Source organism: Heterocephalus glaber, unplaced genomic scaffold (assembly GCF_053883595.1).
Source record: "Heterocephalus glaber isolate CG9 unplaced genomic scaffold, H.glaber_assembly_v1.0 deba00001446, whole genome shotgun sequence".
NCBI classification, from domain to species: Eukaryota; Metazoa; Chordata; class Mammalia; order Rodentia; family Bathyergidae; genus Heterocephalus; species Heterocephalus glaber.
Window position 1 is genome coordinate 5,732,395 of NW_028258298.1, and position 19,281 is coordinate 5,751,675.

The following is a 19,281-nucleotide window of genomic DNA, read 5'->3' on the forward strand; positions in this document are numbered from 1 at the left end:
GTCCATTATCACTACTCTTGTTCAATATAGTTTTGGAAACATTAGCCATGACAGTTAGACAAGAGAAAGAAATAAAAGGAATACAGATAGAAAATGAAGAAGTCAAATTGTCATTATTTGCAGATGACAAGATACTCTACATAGAAGACCCCAAGAACTCCAAAATCTTCTAGACTTAATAACCAAATTCAGTCAAGTAGCTGGATACAAGGTCAACACACAAAAATCAATAGCTTTCCTCTACACCAATGACAGACTCACTGAGAGAGAAATAGGGCAAATAATTCCTTTCACAATAGCATCCAAAAAACTGAAATACCTAGGAATCATCCTAACAAAAGAAATCAAAGACCTCTTCTCTGAAAACTATGGCACTCTGAAAAGAGAGACTGAAGATGACATCAGAAAATGGGCAGACATCCCCTGCTTCTGGGTAGGAAGGATTAATAGAGTGATAATGGCCATACTTCCAAAACTGCTATATAGATTTAATGCAATTCCAATTGAGATCCCAGCAGCATACTTCATAGACCTCGAGAAAACAATCCAAAAATTCATTTGGAACAAGAAGAGACCCAGAATAGCAAAAGCAATTCTAGGTAACAGAGACATGGCAGGGGGTATCACAATCCCCAACCTGCAACTCTACTACAAAGCTACTGTGATAAAAACAGCATGGTACTGGCAAAGAAACAGACTTGAGGAACAGTGGAACAGATTAGAAGATGCAGAAACAATGCCAGACACACTCAGCCATCTCATCTTCAACAAAGGAGCCAAACACCCTCACTGGAGGAAAGATAGCCTCTTTAATAAATGGTGCTGGAAAAATTGGGCTTCAACTTGCCAAAGATTAAAACTAGACCTATATCTCTCACCATGCACTAAACTAAAATCAAAATGGATTAAAGATCTACATATTAAAATAGAAACACTGAACTGGCTGGAACAGAGGTTAGGTAGAACCCTTGAAGATATTGGTGTAGGAAAGGATTTTATGAACAAAACCTCAGTTGCCCATGAACTAGCGCAAACAATCAACAAGTGGGATCTCTTCTTATTAAAAGGCTTCTGCACAGCAAGAGAAACCACCAGCAGTGTGGAGACAACCCACAATGTGGGAAAAAATCTTCACCTGCTTTTCCTCAGACAAAGGTCTACTATCTAAAAATCTATAAAGAACTTAAAAAGATCAGACCTCCCAAATTTGAAGACCCAATCCAAAAATGGGCATCTGAAATGAACAGATATTTCTCAGACAAGGAAGTAGAAATAGCAAATAAACACATGAAAAAATGTTCAACATCACTGGTCATTCGAGAGATGCAAATGAAAACAATGCTGAGATTCCACCTCACTCCAGAAAGAATGGCTGCTATCATGAAATCAACCAATGACAAATGCTGGTGGGGCCCTGGGGAAAGAGGAACCCTGCTCCACTTCTGGTGGGAGTGTAGACTGCTGCAATCACTGTGGAAATCAGTATGGAGATAAATCAAAGAACTTGGACTGGAAGTCCCATTTGACCCTGCTATTCCACTGCTGGGGATCTTCCCCAAAGAATTAAAAGAATCATACCACAGTGATATATGTGCACCCATGTTCACAGCAGCACAGTTTGTGATAGCTAAAACTTGGAAACAGCCCAAATGCCCATCAACTGGAGACTGGATAAAGAAAATGTGGTTTTTTTATAAAATGGAGTACTACTCAGCCATAAAAAATGAGAAATTAGAGACATTTATAGCTAAATGGATGCACATTGAGGTGATACTCTTAAGTGAAATAAATAGGACACACACGTAATAATACCGAATAGTTTCTCTGGTGTGAGAAACTGAAAGTGTAAGTAAGGACTAAAAGTTATAATAGATAATGTGAAATAGGAAGAAAAGGGGCAAAGGGGAAGGTGAAGTGGGAGGGGTAGGGCAAAGGAAAGAAGGGAACGGATTTAATATGAGAAAATGGAAAAATGGAAATAAAATCTTTGTAAATAGGGACAAATGGAGGGGTTGAAGGGAGGGCTGGGCAAGGGTGAAAAATAAGAACCAAGGGAGATTATGTAAAGGTGCAAATTTCCAATGATGAATGTCATTACATTGTATACCTAAAATGTACCAATGATTAGAATGAATAATCGATAATGCAACATAGGAAGATAAGGTCCAAAGCGGTAGGGGTAGTAGGAGGGGAAGGGGAAAGGAAAGAAGGGAAAGGAAAAAAGGTAAGAAATGGAAAAATGGAAATAAAGTCTTTGTAAATAGGGAAGGGTGGAGGGGGTGAAGGGAGGGCTAGGAATGGGGAAAAAATAAGAACCAAGATGCATCATGTAAAGGTACAATTCCCAGTGAGAAATGTAAATGTGTTGTATACCTAAAATGTACAAATAAAAGAATTTAAGTAATTAAAAAAAATTAAGTGAAATAAGTCAGACACTCAAGCTTAAATACTAAATGGTTTCTTGTATATGAAAAATCCAAAGTATAAATAATTTAAAGAGAAAAATGAAAGATAGTAGGAAACAGGGAAGACTTTTGCAAATGGGAAGGGGACCAAGAGGTATGGGAGACAGAAGCTGAGAGGGAAGCAAGGGGAAAAGGGAAAATAAGAGTAACAAGCAAAAGCAAAAGACAACAACTCCTAAGGACAGAGGGTAAGAGCCCAATTAATAGAGGCACTAGCTCCATCACAGGTAACACTGCTGCCTCCCCAGCTCACGAGTCTCCTACCACTCCTCCAGCTGGCCTATGATTCAGATCTGCTGGGTAGCAGTACTTCCTCCAGCCCTTTTAGTACTGAGGACTGCAACAGGGCTTCTGCACATGTCCCCAACCGTCCCCACATCCACTTTTTTTTTTTTTTACTGTATATCCTTTTATTGGTATATTTTGGGTATACAATATAATGGCATTCATCATTGGAAATTTACACCTTCACATACTCTCTTGGTTCTTAATTTTTCCCTTCCCCTGCCCTCCCTTCAACCCCTCCATTACTCCTCTTTTTTTTTTTTTTTTTTTTGGTACTGGGGATCAAACTTGGGTCCTTGTGCTTTTGCAGCAGGCAGCGAGACCACTGAGCTAAATCCCTGGCCCCATCCTTCCCTATTTACAAAGACTTTGTTTCCTGTTTTTCATTTTCTCATATTAATTCCATTCCCTTCTTCTCCCCTCACCCCGTTCCTTCCCCTTCGCCCCTTTTCTTTCTATTTCACATTATCTATTATACCTTTTAGTCCTTATTTACACTTTCAGTTTCTCACACTAGAGAAACTCTTTGGTATTTACACGTGTGTTCTATTTATCACTTAAGAGCATCACCTCAATGTGCATCCATTTAGCTATGTTTCTTATTTCTCGTTTTTATGGCTGAGCAGTACTCCATTTTATAAAAAAACCCACATTTTCTTTATCCAGTTTCCAGCTGATGGGCACTTGAGCTGTTTCCAAGTTTTAGCTATTACAAACTGTGCTGCTATGAACATGGGTGCACATATATCGCTGTGGTATGATTCTTTTAATTCTTTGGGGAAGATCCCCAGAGCAAGGGAATAACTGGGTCAAATGGGACTTCCAGTCCTACTTCTTTGAGGTATCTCCATACTGATTTCCACAGTGGTTGCACCAGTCTACACTCCCACCAGCATTGGAGCAGGGTTCCTCTTTTCCCCACAGCGCCACCAGCATTTGTTATTGGTTGATTTCTTGATAGCAGCCAATCTTTCTGGGGTGAGGTGGAATCTCAGCGTTGTTTTTTTTTTCTGGTGATTGTTAAGTTAAATTAAGGTAGATATGTACATATAATACTGTCCCAGTCGGGAGGATTTTACAGTGCTATTATAAACAGACATTCTTCATTCGTGCTGATTAAAAAGAAAAACTCAATGGACCCACTGGTATGTAAGTATAATATGGCCAGGAGTGAATGCACATGCGTGTTGTACTTTTACATACACACAAGTCCATGGGCGCCCCCAAGGACACCCTCAGGCGGGCCCATTTCCTGGGTGATGTCTGCGGTGCACACAGTGAAGACAGGACCCTGGCTTGGCCCAGCCCTGCCTGCACTCTGCTCTTGGAGCCCAGGCCCAAATCGCCTGGTTCTGCTGCCGTCCCCTGGGCCAGATGACACCGGGTAGAGCCCAGTGTCGCCAAGCAGGACTCACTGCGGAGACCACATTCTCTGCAGCCCTGTGTCGGTTTGTGGGGCGGGTCCCCCAAATGAGTGTGTGTGGTCCTCAAAGAAAACATCCTAAAATGGTCACGACATGCGTTTCCTCTCAGAGGCAGTTCAGCATGGCTGGAGAAGGAGCTGAGGCCCCCCTGGGGTGACAGTCCTCAGGAGGGGATATCCTGGCATCATCAAACATGGCAAGTTTCTCCATCCGCCCTTGGTGTCATCCCTTGTCATCGAGACACAAGTGAGGAGACAGCGCCCCTCAGCATTGGGCTGTGAGGCACTGGTGCCTTCACGGATCAGGGACAGCACCCCCAATTGCAACAGTCCATGGTGCCTGTCTTGGGTGGCTGTGTCTTTACCCAGAGCTTGGTTTCCTCTCATGTACAATGGGGACAATCATTTTTTACCCTCCATGCTGGTTCCCAGTACAGCGCTGGCACCCAGGGACAGCAAGTGTGTAGGGGAAGTGAACAGACAGCCATGTGATGGCTGCGGGCAGAAGGCAGAGTCCCTGGGGGAGGACCGTGCAGCTGCCATGGACCAGGCTACAGGAATCCAATGGATGCACCTCAGGCTGAGCACCCGGCCCAGGTGTCACAGCCGCTCAGCAAAGGGGGTCAACAAGGTGGGAGGACCAGCACTCGAGGGCCCCACCTTTCCTCTTGGAACCTGCCCAGGGGTGGGACATCTACAGATCACAGTGCAAATTCCCTATCCAGAAAGCCGGGGCGGGACCAGCCCCAAAGCAGTGCAAGCTGCCCACTTATGTCCAAGCCCTCCGCTGGCCTGTGTGACCCTTGGTGTTTGTCCTTGGAGCCCCCAGCTCTGGCTCCCTCTGAAAAGACCGGCTGGATGGACAATTAATAGTGTGGGAAAGACTGCAGCCCAAGACAGGGAACAGAGTGAATGGAAAGAAGCCCGGACCCTGACGGCTTGATGACCATGGCCATTTGATGCCTTGTGCCTGTGGACCTCTTCCTTCTTTAAGCAGATCCTAGCCATCCAAGGCCACAGAGGCTGGCAGAGTGGGACTAGGCCCAGGTGCCCTTCACTCAATGATGGGCACCTCCCATGTTGCAGGTGTGAAGGGCACCCTGGGGACGGCCAGCCTGGGCCGGGCTGTGGGCCCCTAGTGCATATTGGAGTTGACCTTGTCCTGGAAGATGTGGTGGTGATGGCGATGATACTCTCGGCCGGGTGCCAGGCCGTGTGCAGGATCTTCTTGGTGAAGTCCAAGCTGTCCATGCTGATGCTGTTGCGCTGCCGCTTGCCACCAACGCACACACACCATGGCTTGAGCATGACCCTCAGCTTGCTACTCTCCTGCAACGCCTCGGGGGTCACATCCTGCTTGCTGTTGCTGCCATTCCAGGTGCAAACTTGTCAAAGATGCACTCATTCTCCTAGAGCAAGCAGAGCTTGCTGCAAAGGTAATCATGCACCTGGTAGATCTCGATGGGCCACACCTCCATATTCAGGTCCCAGACCTTAACCGTGAGGTGGTCCCTCATGAGCATGTAGCAGCCACTGTGGCTGAACTTCACGTCTGACACCAAGGAGATGATCTCGGAGAAGAAGGGGCAGCTGCTGGGGTCCTCGAGCTTGGAGTGCTTGTCACACAGTGCGGCCGCCCACATGTCACACAGCCGCAGGGAGCCCTTGCTCAGCATTGTTTTCATTTGCATCTCTCCAATGACCAGTGATGTTGGACATTTTTTCATACGTTTGCCATTTCTACTTCTTTGAGAAATGTCTGTTCATTTCAGACGCCCATTTTCGGATTGGGTCTTTAAATTTGGGAGGGAGGTCTGATCTTTTTAAGTTCTTTATAGATTCGAGATAGTAGACTTTTATCTGAGGGACAACAGGTAAAGAATTTTTTCCCACATTGTGGGTTGTCTCTTCACACTGCTGGTGGTTTCTCTTGCTGTGCAGAAGCCTTTTAATAAGAAGAGATCCCACTTGTTGATTGTTTGTGCTAGTTCACAGGCAACTGAGGTTTTGTTCACAAAATCTTTTCCTACACCAATGTCTTCAAGAGTTCTACCTAACCTCTGTTCCAGCCAATTCAGCATTTCTGTTTTAATACTTAAGATCTTTAATCAATTCACTTTGATCTTAGTTTAGAGCATGGTGATACATATGGGTCTAGTTTTAATCTCTGGCAGGTTGAAATCCACTTTTCCCAACACCATTTATTGAATAGGCTATCTTTCCTCCAGTGAGGGTGTTTGGCTCCTTTGTTAAAGTGGCTGAGTGTCTCTGGAGTTGTTTTGCATCTTCTAATCTGTTCCACTGTTCCTCAGGTCTGTTTCTTTGCCAGTACCATGCTGTTTTTAATCACAGTAGCTTTGTAGTATAGTTTCAAGTTGGGGGTTGTAATACCCCCTATACCCCCTTGCCATGTCTCTGTTACCTAGAATTGCTTTTGCTATTCTGGGTCTCTTCTTGTTCCAAATGAATTTTTGGATTGTTTTCTCAAGGTCTATGAAGTATGCTGCTGGGATTTCAACTGGGATTGGATTGAATCTATATAGCAGTTTTGGAAGTATGGCCATTTTCACTATGTTAATCCTTCCTACCTAGGAGCAAGGGATGTTTTTCCATTTTCTGTTATTATCTTCAATCTCTCTTTTCAAAGTGCTATAGTTTCCAGAGAAGAGGTCTTTGATTTCTTTTGCTAGGTTGATTCCTAGGTATTTCAGTTTTTTGGATGCTATTGTGAAAGGAATTGTTTACCCTACTTCTCTCTCAGTGAGTCTGTGGTTCATGTAGAGGAAAGTTGTTGATTTTTGTGCGCTGACCTTGTATCCAGCTACTTTACTGAATTTGGTTCTTAAGTCTAGAAGATTTTTGGTGGAGTTCTTGTTGTCTTTGATATCCAGTATCATGTCATCTGCAAATAATGACAATTTGACTTCTTCATATCCTATTTTTAGTCCTTTTATTTCTTTCTCTTGTCAACTGCCGTGGCTAATGTTTCCAAGACTATATTGAACAGGAGTGGTGATAGTGGACATCCTTGTCTTGTTCCTGATTTCAGTGTGAAGGATTTCAGGTTTTGACCATTTAGTATGATACTGGCTGTTGGTTTTTCATAGATGGCTCTTATCAGATTGAGTTGGAGACCATCTGTTCTAATTTTTTGTAGGGGTTTTATCATAAATCCATGTTGAATTTTGTCAAATGCTTTTTCTGCATCTATGGAGATAGTCATATGGTTTTTGTCCTTGGCTCTATTGATATAGTGTATTACATGGATAGATTTGCATATGTTGAACCATCCCTGCATCCCTGGGATGAATCCCACTTGATCAGGGTGTATGATCTTCTTGATGATCTTCTGCATTCTATTTGCCAGTATCTTATTAAGGATTTTTGCATCTACGTTCATTAGTGAGATTGGCCCATAGTTCTCCTTTTCGGTTGGGTCTTTCTCTGCTTTGGAGATCAAAGTGATGCTTGCTTTCAGGAATGAATTTGGGAATATTGCTTCCCTTTCAATTTCATTGAAGAGTTTAAACAGTAGTAGCAGTAGTTCCTCTCTAAATGTCTTGTAGAATTCAGCGTCCACCACTTATTTTTGAGACAGGTCTTATAAGTCCCTAAGTTGCCCAGGCTGGGCTGAATTTGCAATCTTCCCGCCTCATCCTTCCAGAGGGCTGAGATTATAGGCATGCACCAACATGGCCAGCTAAGCAGCAGTATTTTAAATGAGGTTTCAGAATTGACGCCACCGCTACCACCATCTCTTACTTCATCATGTAGTACTAATTTTAATACATGTAAAAGGATTCACTGTGGTTATTTCCAGTGAGTAAGTTATACAGGTCACTCACTTTTTACTTAACGAATTTTAAGTGTAGTTTGTATGTTAGAAGAATCATCCTCCAGGCATGATGGTGGGTGGTGCAAACCTGTAATCCCAGCACTCGGGAGGCTGAGGGAGGAGGATCACTGTGAGTTTGAGGCCAGCCTGTGCTACATAGTAATTTCAAGGCCAGCCTGAACTACATAGTAAGACCCTGTCTCAAAAAAAGAATCATCCATGCCATATAACTAAATGAATATACTATAAATCATTAAAATGTATATTTAGGGCCGGGGATTTAGCTCAGTGGTGCCGCTGCCTGCCTCAAATGCAAAAGGTCCCGAGTTCGATCCCCGGTACCAAAAAAAGTAAGTAAATAAATACAATTATACTTTATTTTTGGGTACTGGGAATCAAACTCAAGACCTTTCACACGCCAGGAAGCCAAGATGCCACTGGGCGACATCCCCGGCCCTAAAATCCATCCTTTAAAATGGGTAAGTTGTATAGTATATAAATTATATCCCAACAAACCTGTCATTGTAGTCCAAACAGTGACAAAAGGCTGAAGTAGAACAGTGGGAGTCTGATGGAGGAGGACAGAAGCCAGAGATTCCCAAATTTTTTCAACTCACAATATCCTGAGTGTCTCAATTTTTTTTCTTTTTTTTGCAACCCTAGGCCAAACAGTATTTAACAGTAGCTGGGTATAACAACTTATTAAGTATTTATGTCCTACCATGTTAGTGTGATTTGAGTACGTCACAACTCCTTCTACACTGCAACTGGACCAACACTATTACCTTCATTTCTTCTTCTACAGTGACTTTCATAGGATGCTTGCTTTTTGTCACAGAAACCACTGCAAACACAGTTTTACAAAGATGAGGTCATCGGCAGGTGAAGAATGCAGAAAACGGAAACCGCTTTCAACTAGAAGTTGTAACATCTGACAGATAACCAATCACACAATGCCCTTTAAGTCGGTGCACCACCCTGGGGTGCCTCAGTGCATTTGGGGATCATGAATATAGGCCATATTGAAGAGGTAAAAACCAGGTCACTGGAAAACCAAAAGGATGTGGGGAGACAAAGGCTAAGAAGAATCAGAGGGGTCTCCCAGGTCCAGGTCTCACTTAGATATGTAGCATAGTAATCTAGCAAGGAAGATTAAAGCTCAGTGTCCTCCAAGAGGAATAATGCAAAAACAGAAACAATTACAAATTCTTTCTATGGTCTAGAAATATTAAAAAACAATCTTTTGTTTCACTTATAGCTTGAGAATTTTACAATGAATGAAACCTCATGTGCAGAGAATTCTCTGAGGCGAATGGAGGAAAGAACATCCTTGTAACATATCATACAAAATTTTTAACAAGTGCTACACTACTGCGAATGCTCCACTTTAAAGTAAATGGTGTTAAGCACACACAGTGTCCCCTTTTCTCCTTCTGAATGCTGTCAAAGCAAGTTAATTGCTGCAGGTTTTAAATAACTGCTCTTCAGGTGCTGCTCCTTCCTATTATTTGGCCACTGTTCCTTGCCACACATGAGACTAAGAAAGTAATGTATTCCATTTTGCTGTGGTTTAAGGTTTTAACAAAGGGAGAGAAGAAAAGAATATAAATTGATGGCTCAAATTAGACATATTTACAAAACTACACAAGATGTTTATGTTAATGATATATATATATATTATGGTACCAGGGATCGAACTCGGGACCTTGCCCTTGTGAGGCAGGCGATGGAACCACTGAGCTAAATCCCTGGCTGTTATATGTATGTTAATGCTATCACAGACAATCTGAAATTGATTGTTTTGTCTTTTTAAAGCATCTGTGACCAAATCTATTCCTGAATCACCCGGACTCTCGATATGTGACTATAATTCAGATGTGTCAGGTGATAAACAGGATGACTACATTCACTAAGCAACTGTTCCCCAGTAATACTGCCACAGGTTTATTCAACTTGGCTCTGAATATGAATGCTAGCAATGGAATCATGAACAGCCGGGTAAGCTCCAAGCCCTTAGAAGTGGCAGGTCTCACAGCATCTGGCCCTGGCACCTGTCCACAGGCTTTTATGAGTCACTTTTCCTCCTAAACATGACCAGAAGTGTGGCCTGATTAACAGTGCAAATGTGTGTAGGATGAAGTCAGAAGATTCTTCCTTCCTTTGGCTGCTTTCTTTAGTATCCCTCTCTACTACTGTTGTAAAACATTAATTTCAAACAGCTAACATGAGGACAAAGCTGGATTGGTGTGCTTGTAATGGGCTTACTCAGTATCACAGAAAAGGCTGATCCTCCAGAGACAAAACATCCACAAGAGAAGCCAAGTTAGTAATCAAGAGAAGTAGCCAACCATCGACTTTGCAAGTCTAAACCATATTCAGAAAGCACTAAATACCCATAAGAGAAATCTCCCAATAAATTCATCTTAACGGATGCAGATACATCACTGTGAGCCAAGAGAAAATTAGATTTAAGGAGGGGAGGGAAAGACTTCCTGAAAAGTTAACCAAGAACACTCACCAAGACACTTGAAAGGTATAACAATGTGATTCTTGCATTGTTTTTTGTCCCTCCGGCACCAGTTGTCAATACTGACTGGCTGATTTGCCTCCATCACATTTGTGATCTGTAGCTCTGGATACATCTGTTAAGGAAAAGAAAACACAAACACACATGATAAATCAACCTGCAGATGGGCATGCACTTTCAAGCAAGAATAAGGACCTAAGTTTACTCATCCTCCATTCTTATCCTACATAAATCTAAGTTCCACTCCACTACTTCTAGCACCAAATGAAGTTTTCAAGTAAAAAGATCCTCTTAGTTTTCTTTTGACTAACAGGTTAGATTTCTTACTGCTTTCATGCATTCTCATCAAAGAAGGAATCTGCATTTAAGAACAAAAACAGGAAGCCTTCAACCCAAAACAAATCCAATAAAGTATTAAGTTTGCTTATAAAGCATGCTCATTAAGTTTTTTGGGGAAAAAAACCACAAAGTAAATCTGTTAATGAAGTAAGTTTGTTAATGTTACCAAATTCTTCATCCTTCACCCTATGTTAGTTTTGATAAGAAGTTAAAACATGGTATATCCTTTTCTTTTTGAATCAAAAGAAAATTGAATCAGATCTGAGATGATAATTTACAGTACTGGTGGCTTTCTATCAACAAATAGAAAACACAAGAATACATGTGACATGTTTTGCCTTCCATCTTCCCAATACAGGAGGAAGATAAAAGAATCAGTCTGTGCTTTTACAGCACTTGCTCAGAGCCACACACAGGCAAAGTCTTGGTGAGATCTCAGTCACACCAGAAACAGAAGACCTATGGCTCCAGTTATTAGCATTTTGGTCTTGGGTCAAAAGAATGGAGTATCTGTTTTTAAGGTAAAGAGATTCAACTCTGGCCCAGGACAAAAAAAAGGAGGTTTTAACTTGCTGACAATAATCTTACCTCCTGACAGTACTGAAGAACCTCTTCTTTTGTTCCAAAGCAGCTCTTCATGCCTGTTGGGTCAGGTTCCCATTTCCCAGTCTGAATGTTCACGTGCATATTTAACTTCCCACAAAACATTGCAATCTGAGGCTCAGCAACAGCAAATCCTGTTCCAGCATTGGCTGCAAGAGCCTACCGAAGAGGAATACAAAAAACCAGGTTTACTCCAAAAAAGGCTGGCAGAAACAAATACTCAGTGGTTTTTGATAGAACTGGTCTTTTGATAATTTACTGTCATTATTTATTTTTTATTTTAAAAAACAAATCCTTCTCCCAGGATGTAGGACAGAATTCGGGTACATATGATCAAAGTGAAAGGTCAATGTGAAATCTAGCCCCAAATCCCCACCGGGATACTTCTAACTTGAGAACTTAAAGCGTAACTAGTCTATCAAGATGCAAGTGACGCCCTACCGAGGTCCTGAGTCGCACAGAACACGCCAAATCAGCCCGCTGCACACAGGAAGGTCTGTACACGCCCTACTGAGGTCCTGAGTCACGCGGAAGACTCCGAATCACCCCGCTGCAGATAGGCAGCCACCTGGTTCCACACTACAAAGACGCAGAGGACACCAGACCACCAGACCAAGGTACTGAGTCCCACTGTTCCCGGCCCAGAGGTAGGGACTTCTGAGCCATCATCCCACTGCTCCTGGCCCAGAGGAAGGGGCTTCCCGGTCACCATCCCTCCCACTGCGCCCAGCCCAGAGGAAAGGGCTTTTGGGCCACCTTCTGTCCTGCTGCTCCTGGCCCAGAGGAAGGGGCTTCCAGGCCACCATCCCTCCCACGGCTACTGGCCAAGAGGGAGGGGCTTCTGAGCCACCATCCACCGCTCCTGGTCCAGAGGAAGGGGCTTCCCGGCCACCATCCCTCCCGCTGCTCCCGGCCCCTGTCCCGCCTCACCCAGCTCAGAGGAGGTAATCCAGGCAGGCGCTAACAAGACCCCGCCCCAGTCGAAATGAGAAAAACACGTAAATAAGTCTCAAAACCAGACTTCCAGATCACCTACAGCAACCTCAAAGGGAAATGAGATGGAACACTCTGATACTCAACCACCTGGACCCACTGAACTGGCAACAAAAGGGGATCTGGAAAAAAATGAAATCAGAAATAATTTCTCAGATAACAGGAGAAATTGTGCCCCTAGTGCAAGACATGATTAATAAATCTAGAGAGGAGCTCAGGAACATGATGGAATCCCAACATAGGAAACAAATGGAATCCATAAAACAGATGCAAATAGATTTCCAGGACATGAAAAATTCCACTGAAAGTCTACACAGCAGAATGAGCCAATGTGAGGACAGAATTTCAGATACAGAAGATAAGACTGCAATTAGTGACAAGGAAAAGAAAAATTGCTTCAAAATTATAAGGAAACATGAGAAATCAATCCAGCAGCTGCTAGATGATGCAAAGAAGAATAACATAAGATTGATTGGGCTCAATGAAGAAACAGGAGAGAGTGGAGATGACATAAAAAATCTCTTCACAGAAATAATGGCAGAAAATTTCCCAAGCAGGGGAAAAGAACTTGACATACAGATAAGTGAGGCATATAGGACTCCAGCTGGCCTTGATCAAAAAAAATCTACACATAGGCATATAATTGTTAAGATTCCAGAAACTCAACAGAAGAACAAAGTTCTACAAGCAGTCAGAGAAAAGAAACAAATCACATACAAAGGAAAGCCCATCAGAATCACAGCAGACTTCTCAACACAAACCATCAAGGCAAGAAGAGCTTGGAGTGACATATTCCAAGCCCTAAAAGAAAACAGCCTCCAACCCACATTGATGTACCCTGCAAAACTATCTTTCAAAATGGATGGAGAAATAAGATATTTTCATAACAAAGAGCACCTTAGGAACTTCGTGAATACCAAACCAGCGCTCCAAAGAATTTTACACAATAGCCTAGGAACAGACATTGAGGATCACAACCCCAGGAAGCAAAGCAGAATGAATCCATCTGCCATGACAAGAAATTAAATGGAAAGGGGGAGAACCCAACAAAAAGAAAAAGTCATGGCAATGACAAGTCAATACGTTTCAGTTATAACCATCAATGTTAATGGTCTCAATTCACCAATCAAAAGAAAGAGACTGGCAGAATGGGTCAAGAAGCAAAATTCAACAATATGCTGCATACAAGAAACACACTTCATTCAAAAGGAAATTCATAGACTGAAAGGTAAAGGGTGAAAAACAATACTTCATGCGATAAGAACACAAAAAAAGCAGGAGTAGCTATCCTCTTTGCAGATCAAGTAGATTTCAAACCAACACTGATTAAGAGAGATGAAGAAGGACACTACATCCTTGTAAAGGGAACAATCCAAGAGGAAGAGATGACAATCATAAATATCTATGCACCAAACACTAGTGCACCCAACTATATAAAACAAATACTAATGGACATGAAAAGTCATATATGCATTAATACAATTGTAGTGGGGGACCTCAACACCCCACTGTCACAAATAGATAGATCAACTAGACTAAAAATAAGTAATGAAATACTAGAACTCAATTGAACTCTTGAACAAATGAACTTAACAGATGTTTACAGAGTCTTCCACCCCACAAAATCAGAACACACATTCTTCTCAGCTGCACATGGGTCATTCTCCAAAATAGACCACATACTCACACATAGAACATGTTTAAGTAAGTGCAAAGGAACTGAAGTTATCCCCTGTATATTATCAGACCATAGTGCGATGAAATTGGAGATTCACAGCAAAAGAAACTCAAAAAATTTCATAAACATGTGGAAATTGAACAACACACTTCTGAATGGGTCACAGAGGAAATTAAAGAAGAAATCAGACAGTTCCTTCAATTAAATGACAATGACAATACAACATATCGGAATCTATGGGACACAATGAAAGCAGTCTTAGGAGGGAAATTCATAGCTGTGAATACGCATATTAGGAAAACAGAACGAGCCCAATTAAACAACCTGATGCTGAACCTCAAGCTTCTAGAAAAAGAAGAGCAGGACAACCCCAAAACTCATACAAGGGAGGAAATTATAAAGATCAGAGGAGAAATCAATGCAATGGAGACTAAGAGAACGATACAAAAAAATCAATGAAGCCAAGAGTTGGTTCTTCGAAAGAATTAACAAAACTGACAGACCTTTAGCCAACCTTGTCAGAAAAAGGAAAGAAAAGGCCCAAATCCATGCAATTAGGAATGAAAAGGGTGAAATTACAACAGACCCAGCAGAAATCCAGAGGATCACCAATACCTACTTCTAGAACCTATACACCAGTAAGATGGACAACACAGAAGAAATGGACAGATTCCTAGATACATATGAATTACCAAAGTTGAACGAAGAAGACCTAAAAATTCTAAACAACCCAATATCAACCAATGAAATTGAAAACGTAATAAAAAACATATCAACTAAGAAAAGCCTGGGCCCTGATGGCTTCACTGCTGAATTCTACAAGACATTGAGAGAGGAACTACTGCTACTACTGTTTAAACTCTTCAATGAAATTTAAAGGGAAGCAATATTCCCAAATTCATTCCTGAAAGCAAGCATCACTTTGATCCCCAAAGCAGAGAAAGACCCAACTGAAAAGGAGAACTATGGGCCAATCTCACTAATGAACGTAGATGCAAAAATCCTTAATAAGATACTGGCAAACAGAATGCAGAAGATCATCAAGAAGATCATACACCCTGACCAAGTGGGATTCATCCCAGGGATGCAGGGATGGTTCAACATATGCAAATCAATCAATATAATACACTGTATCTATAGAGCCAAGGACAAATACCATATGATTTTCTCCATAGATGCAGAAAAAGCACTTGACAAAATCCAACATGCATTAATGATAAAAACCCTACGAAAAATTGGAATAGATGGTCTCTACCTCAAACTGATAGAAGCCATCTATGAAAAAACCAACAGCCAATATCATACTAAATGGTCAAAAACTGGAATCCTTCACACTCAAATCAGGAACAAAACAAGGATGTCCATTATCACTACTCTTGTTCAATATAGTTTTGGAAACATTAGCCATGACAGTTAGACAAGAGAAAGAAATAAAAGGAATACAGATAGAAAATGAAGAAGTCAAATTGTCATTATTTGCAGATGACAAGATACTCTACATAGAAGACCCCAAGAACTCCAAAATCTTCTAGACTTAATAACCAAATTCAGTCAAGTAGCTGGATACAAGGTCAACACACAAAAATCAATAGCTTTCCTCTACACCAATGACAGACTCACTGAGAGAGAAATAGGGCAAATAATTCCTTTCACAATAGCATCCAAAAAACTGAAATACCTAGGAATCATCCTAACAAAAGAAATCAAAGACCTCTTCTCTGAAAACTATGGCACTCTGAAAAGAGAGACTGAAGATGACATCAGAAAATGGGCAGACATCCCCTGCTTCTGGGTAGGAAGGATTAATAGAGTGATAATGGCCATACTTCCAAAACTGCTATATAGATTTAATGCAATTCCAATTGAGATCCCAGCAGCATACTTCATAGACCTCGAGAAAACAATCCAAAAATTCATTTGGAACAAGAAGAGACCCAGAATAGCAAAAGCAATTCTAGGTAACAGAGACATGGCAGGGGGTATCACAATCCCCAACCTGCAACTCTACTACAAAGCTACTGTGATAAAAACAGCATGGTACTGGCAAAGAAACAGACTTGAGGAACAGTGGAACAGATTAGAAGATGCAGAAACAATGCCAGACACACTCAGCCATCTCATCTTCAACAAAGGAGCCAAACACCCTCACTGGAGGAAAGATAGCCTCTTTAATAAATGGTGCTGGAAAAATTGGGCTTCAACTTGCCAAAGATTAAAACTAGACCTGTATCTCTCACCATGCACTAAACTAAAATCAAAATGGATTAAAGATCTACATATTAAAATAGAAACACTGAACTGGCTGGAACAGAGGTTTGGTAGAACCCTTGAAGACATTGGTGTAGGAAAAGATTTTACAAACAAAACCTCATTTGCCCATGAACTAGCGCAAACAATCAACAAATGGGATCTCTTCTTATTAAAAGGCTTCTGCACAGCAAGAGAAACCACCAGCAGTGTGAAGAGACAACCCACAATGTGGGAAAACATCTTCACCTGCTCTTCCTCAGACAAAGTTCTACTATCTGGAATCTATAAAGAACTTAAAAAGATCAGACTTCCCAAATTTAAAGACCCAACTGAAAAATGGGCATCTGAAATGAACAGACATTTCTCAGACAAAGAAGTAGAAATAGCAAAGAAATACATGAAAAAATGTTCAACATCACTGGTCATTGGAGAGATGCAAATGAAAACAACGCTGAGATTCCACCTCACTCCAGAAAGAATGGCTGCTATCATGAAATCAACCAGTAACAAATGCTGGTGGGGCCCTGGGGAAAGAGGAACCCTGCTCCACTGCTGGTGGGAGTGTAGACTGGTGCAACCACTGTGGAAATCAGTATGGAGATACCTCAAAGAAGTAGGACTGGAAGTCCCATTTGACCTCACTATTCCCCTGCTGGGGATCTTCCCCAAAGAATTAAAAGAATCATACCACAGTGATATATGTGCACCCATTTTCATAGTAGCACAGTTTGTGATAGCTAAAACTTGGAAACAGCCCAAATGCCCATCAACTGGAGACTGGATAAAGAAAATGTGGTTTTTTTATAAAATGGAGTACTACTCAGCCATAAAAAATGAGAAATTAGAGACATTTATAGCTAAGTGGATGCACATTGAGGCCATATGCTTAAGTGAAATAAATAGGACACACATGTGCAAATACCAAATAGTTTCTCTGGTGTGAGAAACTGAAAGTGTAAATAAGGACGAAATGTATAATAGGTAATGTGAAATAGGAAGAAAAGGGGCAAAGGGGAAGGGAGTGGGAGGGCTAGGGAAAAGGATAGAAGGGAATGGTATTAATATGAGAAAATGGAAAAATAGGAACAAAATCTTTGTAAATAGGGAGGACTGGAGGGGTTGAAGGGAGGGCTGGGCAAGGGTGAAAAGTAAGAACCAAGAGAGACTATGTAAAGGTGCAAATTTCCAATGATGAATGTCATTATATTGTATACCTAAAATGTACCAATGATTAGAATGAATAATTGATAATGCAACATAGGAAGAAAAGGTCCAAAGGGGTAGGGGTAGTGGGAGGGGCAGGGGAAAGGAAAGAAGGAAAAAGACAAATGCTTTGAAATGGAAAAATGGAAATAAAGTCTTTGTAAATAGGGAAGGGTGGAGGGTGTGAAGGCAGCGCTAGGAATGGGGAAAAAATAAGAACCAAGATGCATTATGTAAAGGTACAATTCCCAGTGAGAAATGTAATTGTGTTGTATACCTACAATGTACCAATAAAAGAATTTAATTCAAAAAACAAAGATCCAAGCAATTTACAAAGTTGTACACATATCAAATCATAAAACTAAAGAATGACTAATGTTCCAATATTACAATTATCTCATTCATACAACAAAAAATCTTTATTGAAGAACTATCTTGCAAAGAAATATACTAAATGGTTAGGATGGGTGAGCATAAAGTCATGGGTCCACTCTAGTTTACACAAAAATGTATAATCACATCCCCAGTTCTAAGACAGTATTAAAAAGGAATCTGATATAGGTTTGAGCAGGGAGATGATCAAGGAACTTGGAGCATTTCACATGGAGAATGGGGATAATGAGACAGAGTGGAGAGGAATGCTGAGACAGGTCTACAGAGTGTACCCCAAAAGGACTTCAGTCTGTATCACTGAAATGTTCAGAGATTTTAAAACTCCAAGTTACTATTTTTTTTTGGTACCGATGATCAAAATCAGGACCTTGTGCTTGTGAGGTAGGTGGCAGAACCACTGAGCTAAATCCCCGACCCCCCAAGTTACTATTTTAAAAATGAAGGTATGATGCTTTTTCTGGTTGCAGGATAGAAAGTGAACTGAAAGAAACAAAAGCATATGCAGGAAAATGGCTGAATCCACAGCACAAGAGGAACAATGGTGCCTTGCGCTAAGGTGGTATGATGGGGACAGACATTCAAGAAATCACAGAATAAAATGGGCAAGACTTGGGACAGATCAGATAATAGAGAGTAAGGAAGAAGATGATGTCAAGTTTGGCTTGGGCTATAGTTTGGATTTTTTTTTTTGGTACCAGGGATCAAACTTGGGGCCTTGCACTTGCAAGGCAGGAGAAGGCACCGCTAAGCTAAATGCCCGGCCCTATAGTCTGGATCTTGAATGTCCCCTCAAGGCCTACATGTGAAGACAGTCACCAGCTCATATTATCCAGAGACAATAGAACCTTTCATAGCTTTCAATGATAAACAGCTGGCTGCAGCATGCATGCCATAGGTTTGCCAGCACTGCTTTAGGGGATGGGCCCCTGTGGAAGAAATCAGATCACTGGGGCATGCCCTTGAAGGGGACATTGGGACCCCAGCCCATTCCTGTCTCACTGTGCTTCCCAGCCACCATGAGGTGAACAGCAGCTTCTGCCAAAACAAGGCCAACCAGGGCGGGGGATTTAGCTCAGTGGTTCCGGCGCCTGCCTCGCAAGGGCAAGGTCCTGAGTTCGATCCCAGATAGCAAAAAAAAAGCAAAACAAGGCCAACCAACTGTAGATGGAAACTTTTGAAACTGTGAGCCAAAATAATACTTTCCTTTTTTTTTTTTTAACAGAGTCTTGCTATATAGTTCAGACTAGTCTCAAACTCATGATCTTTCTGCCTCAGACTCCTGAGTAC

The 19,281-nt window shown here is 41.6% G+C and overlaps 1 protein-coding gene and 1 pseudogene across 4 annotated transcripts in view; both read right to left on the reverse strand.

Moving 5' to 3' along the window:
* Positions 1–19,281, reverse strand: part of Aplp2 (amyloid beta precursor like protein 2) — an 80,688-nt gene that overhangs the window by 32,346 nt on the left and 29,061 nt on the right. For all 4 annotated transcript variants that reach the window (XM_004862634.3, XM_004862635.4, XM_004862632.4 and 1 more), the window contains exons 2-3: positions 11,463–11,636; positions 10,527–10,650 (exon numbers count right to left, since the gene is read on the reverse strand). In XM_004862634.3, coding sequence (XP_004862691.1) covers positions 10,527–10,650; positions 11,463–11,636 — 298 coding nt within the window. The remainder of the gene's footprint in view (positions 1–10,526; positions 10,651–11,462; positions 11,637–19,281) is intronic.
* On the reverse strand, positions 5,160–6,037 carry LOC110345437 (serine/threonine-protein phosphatase 2A 55 kDa regulatory subunit B gamma isoform pseudogene; annotated as a pseudogene).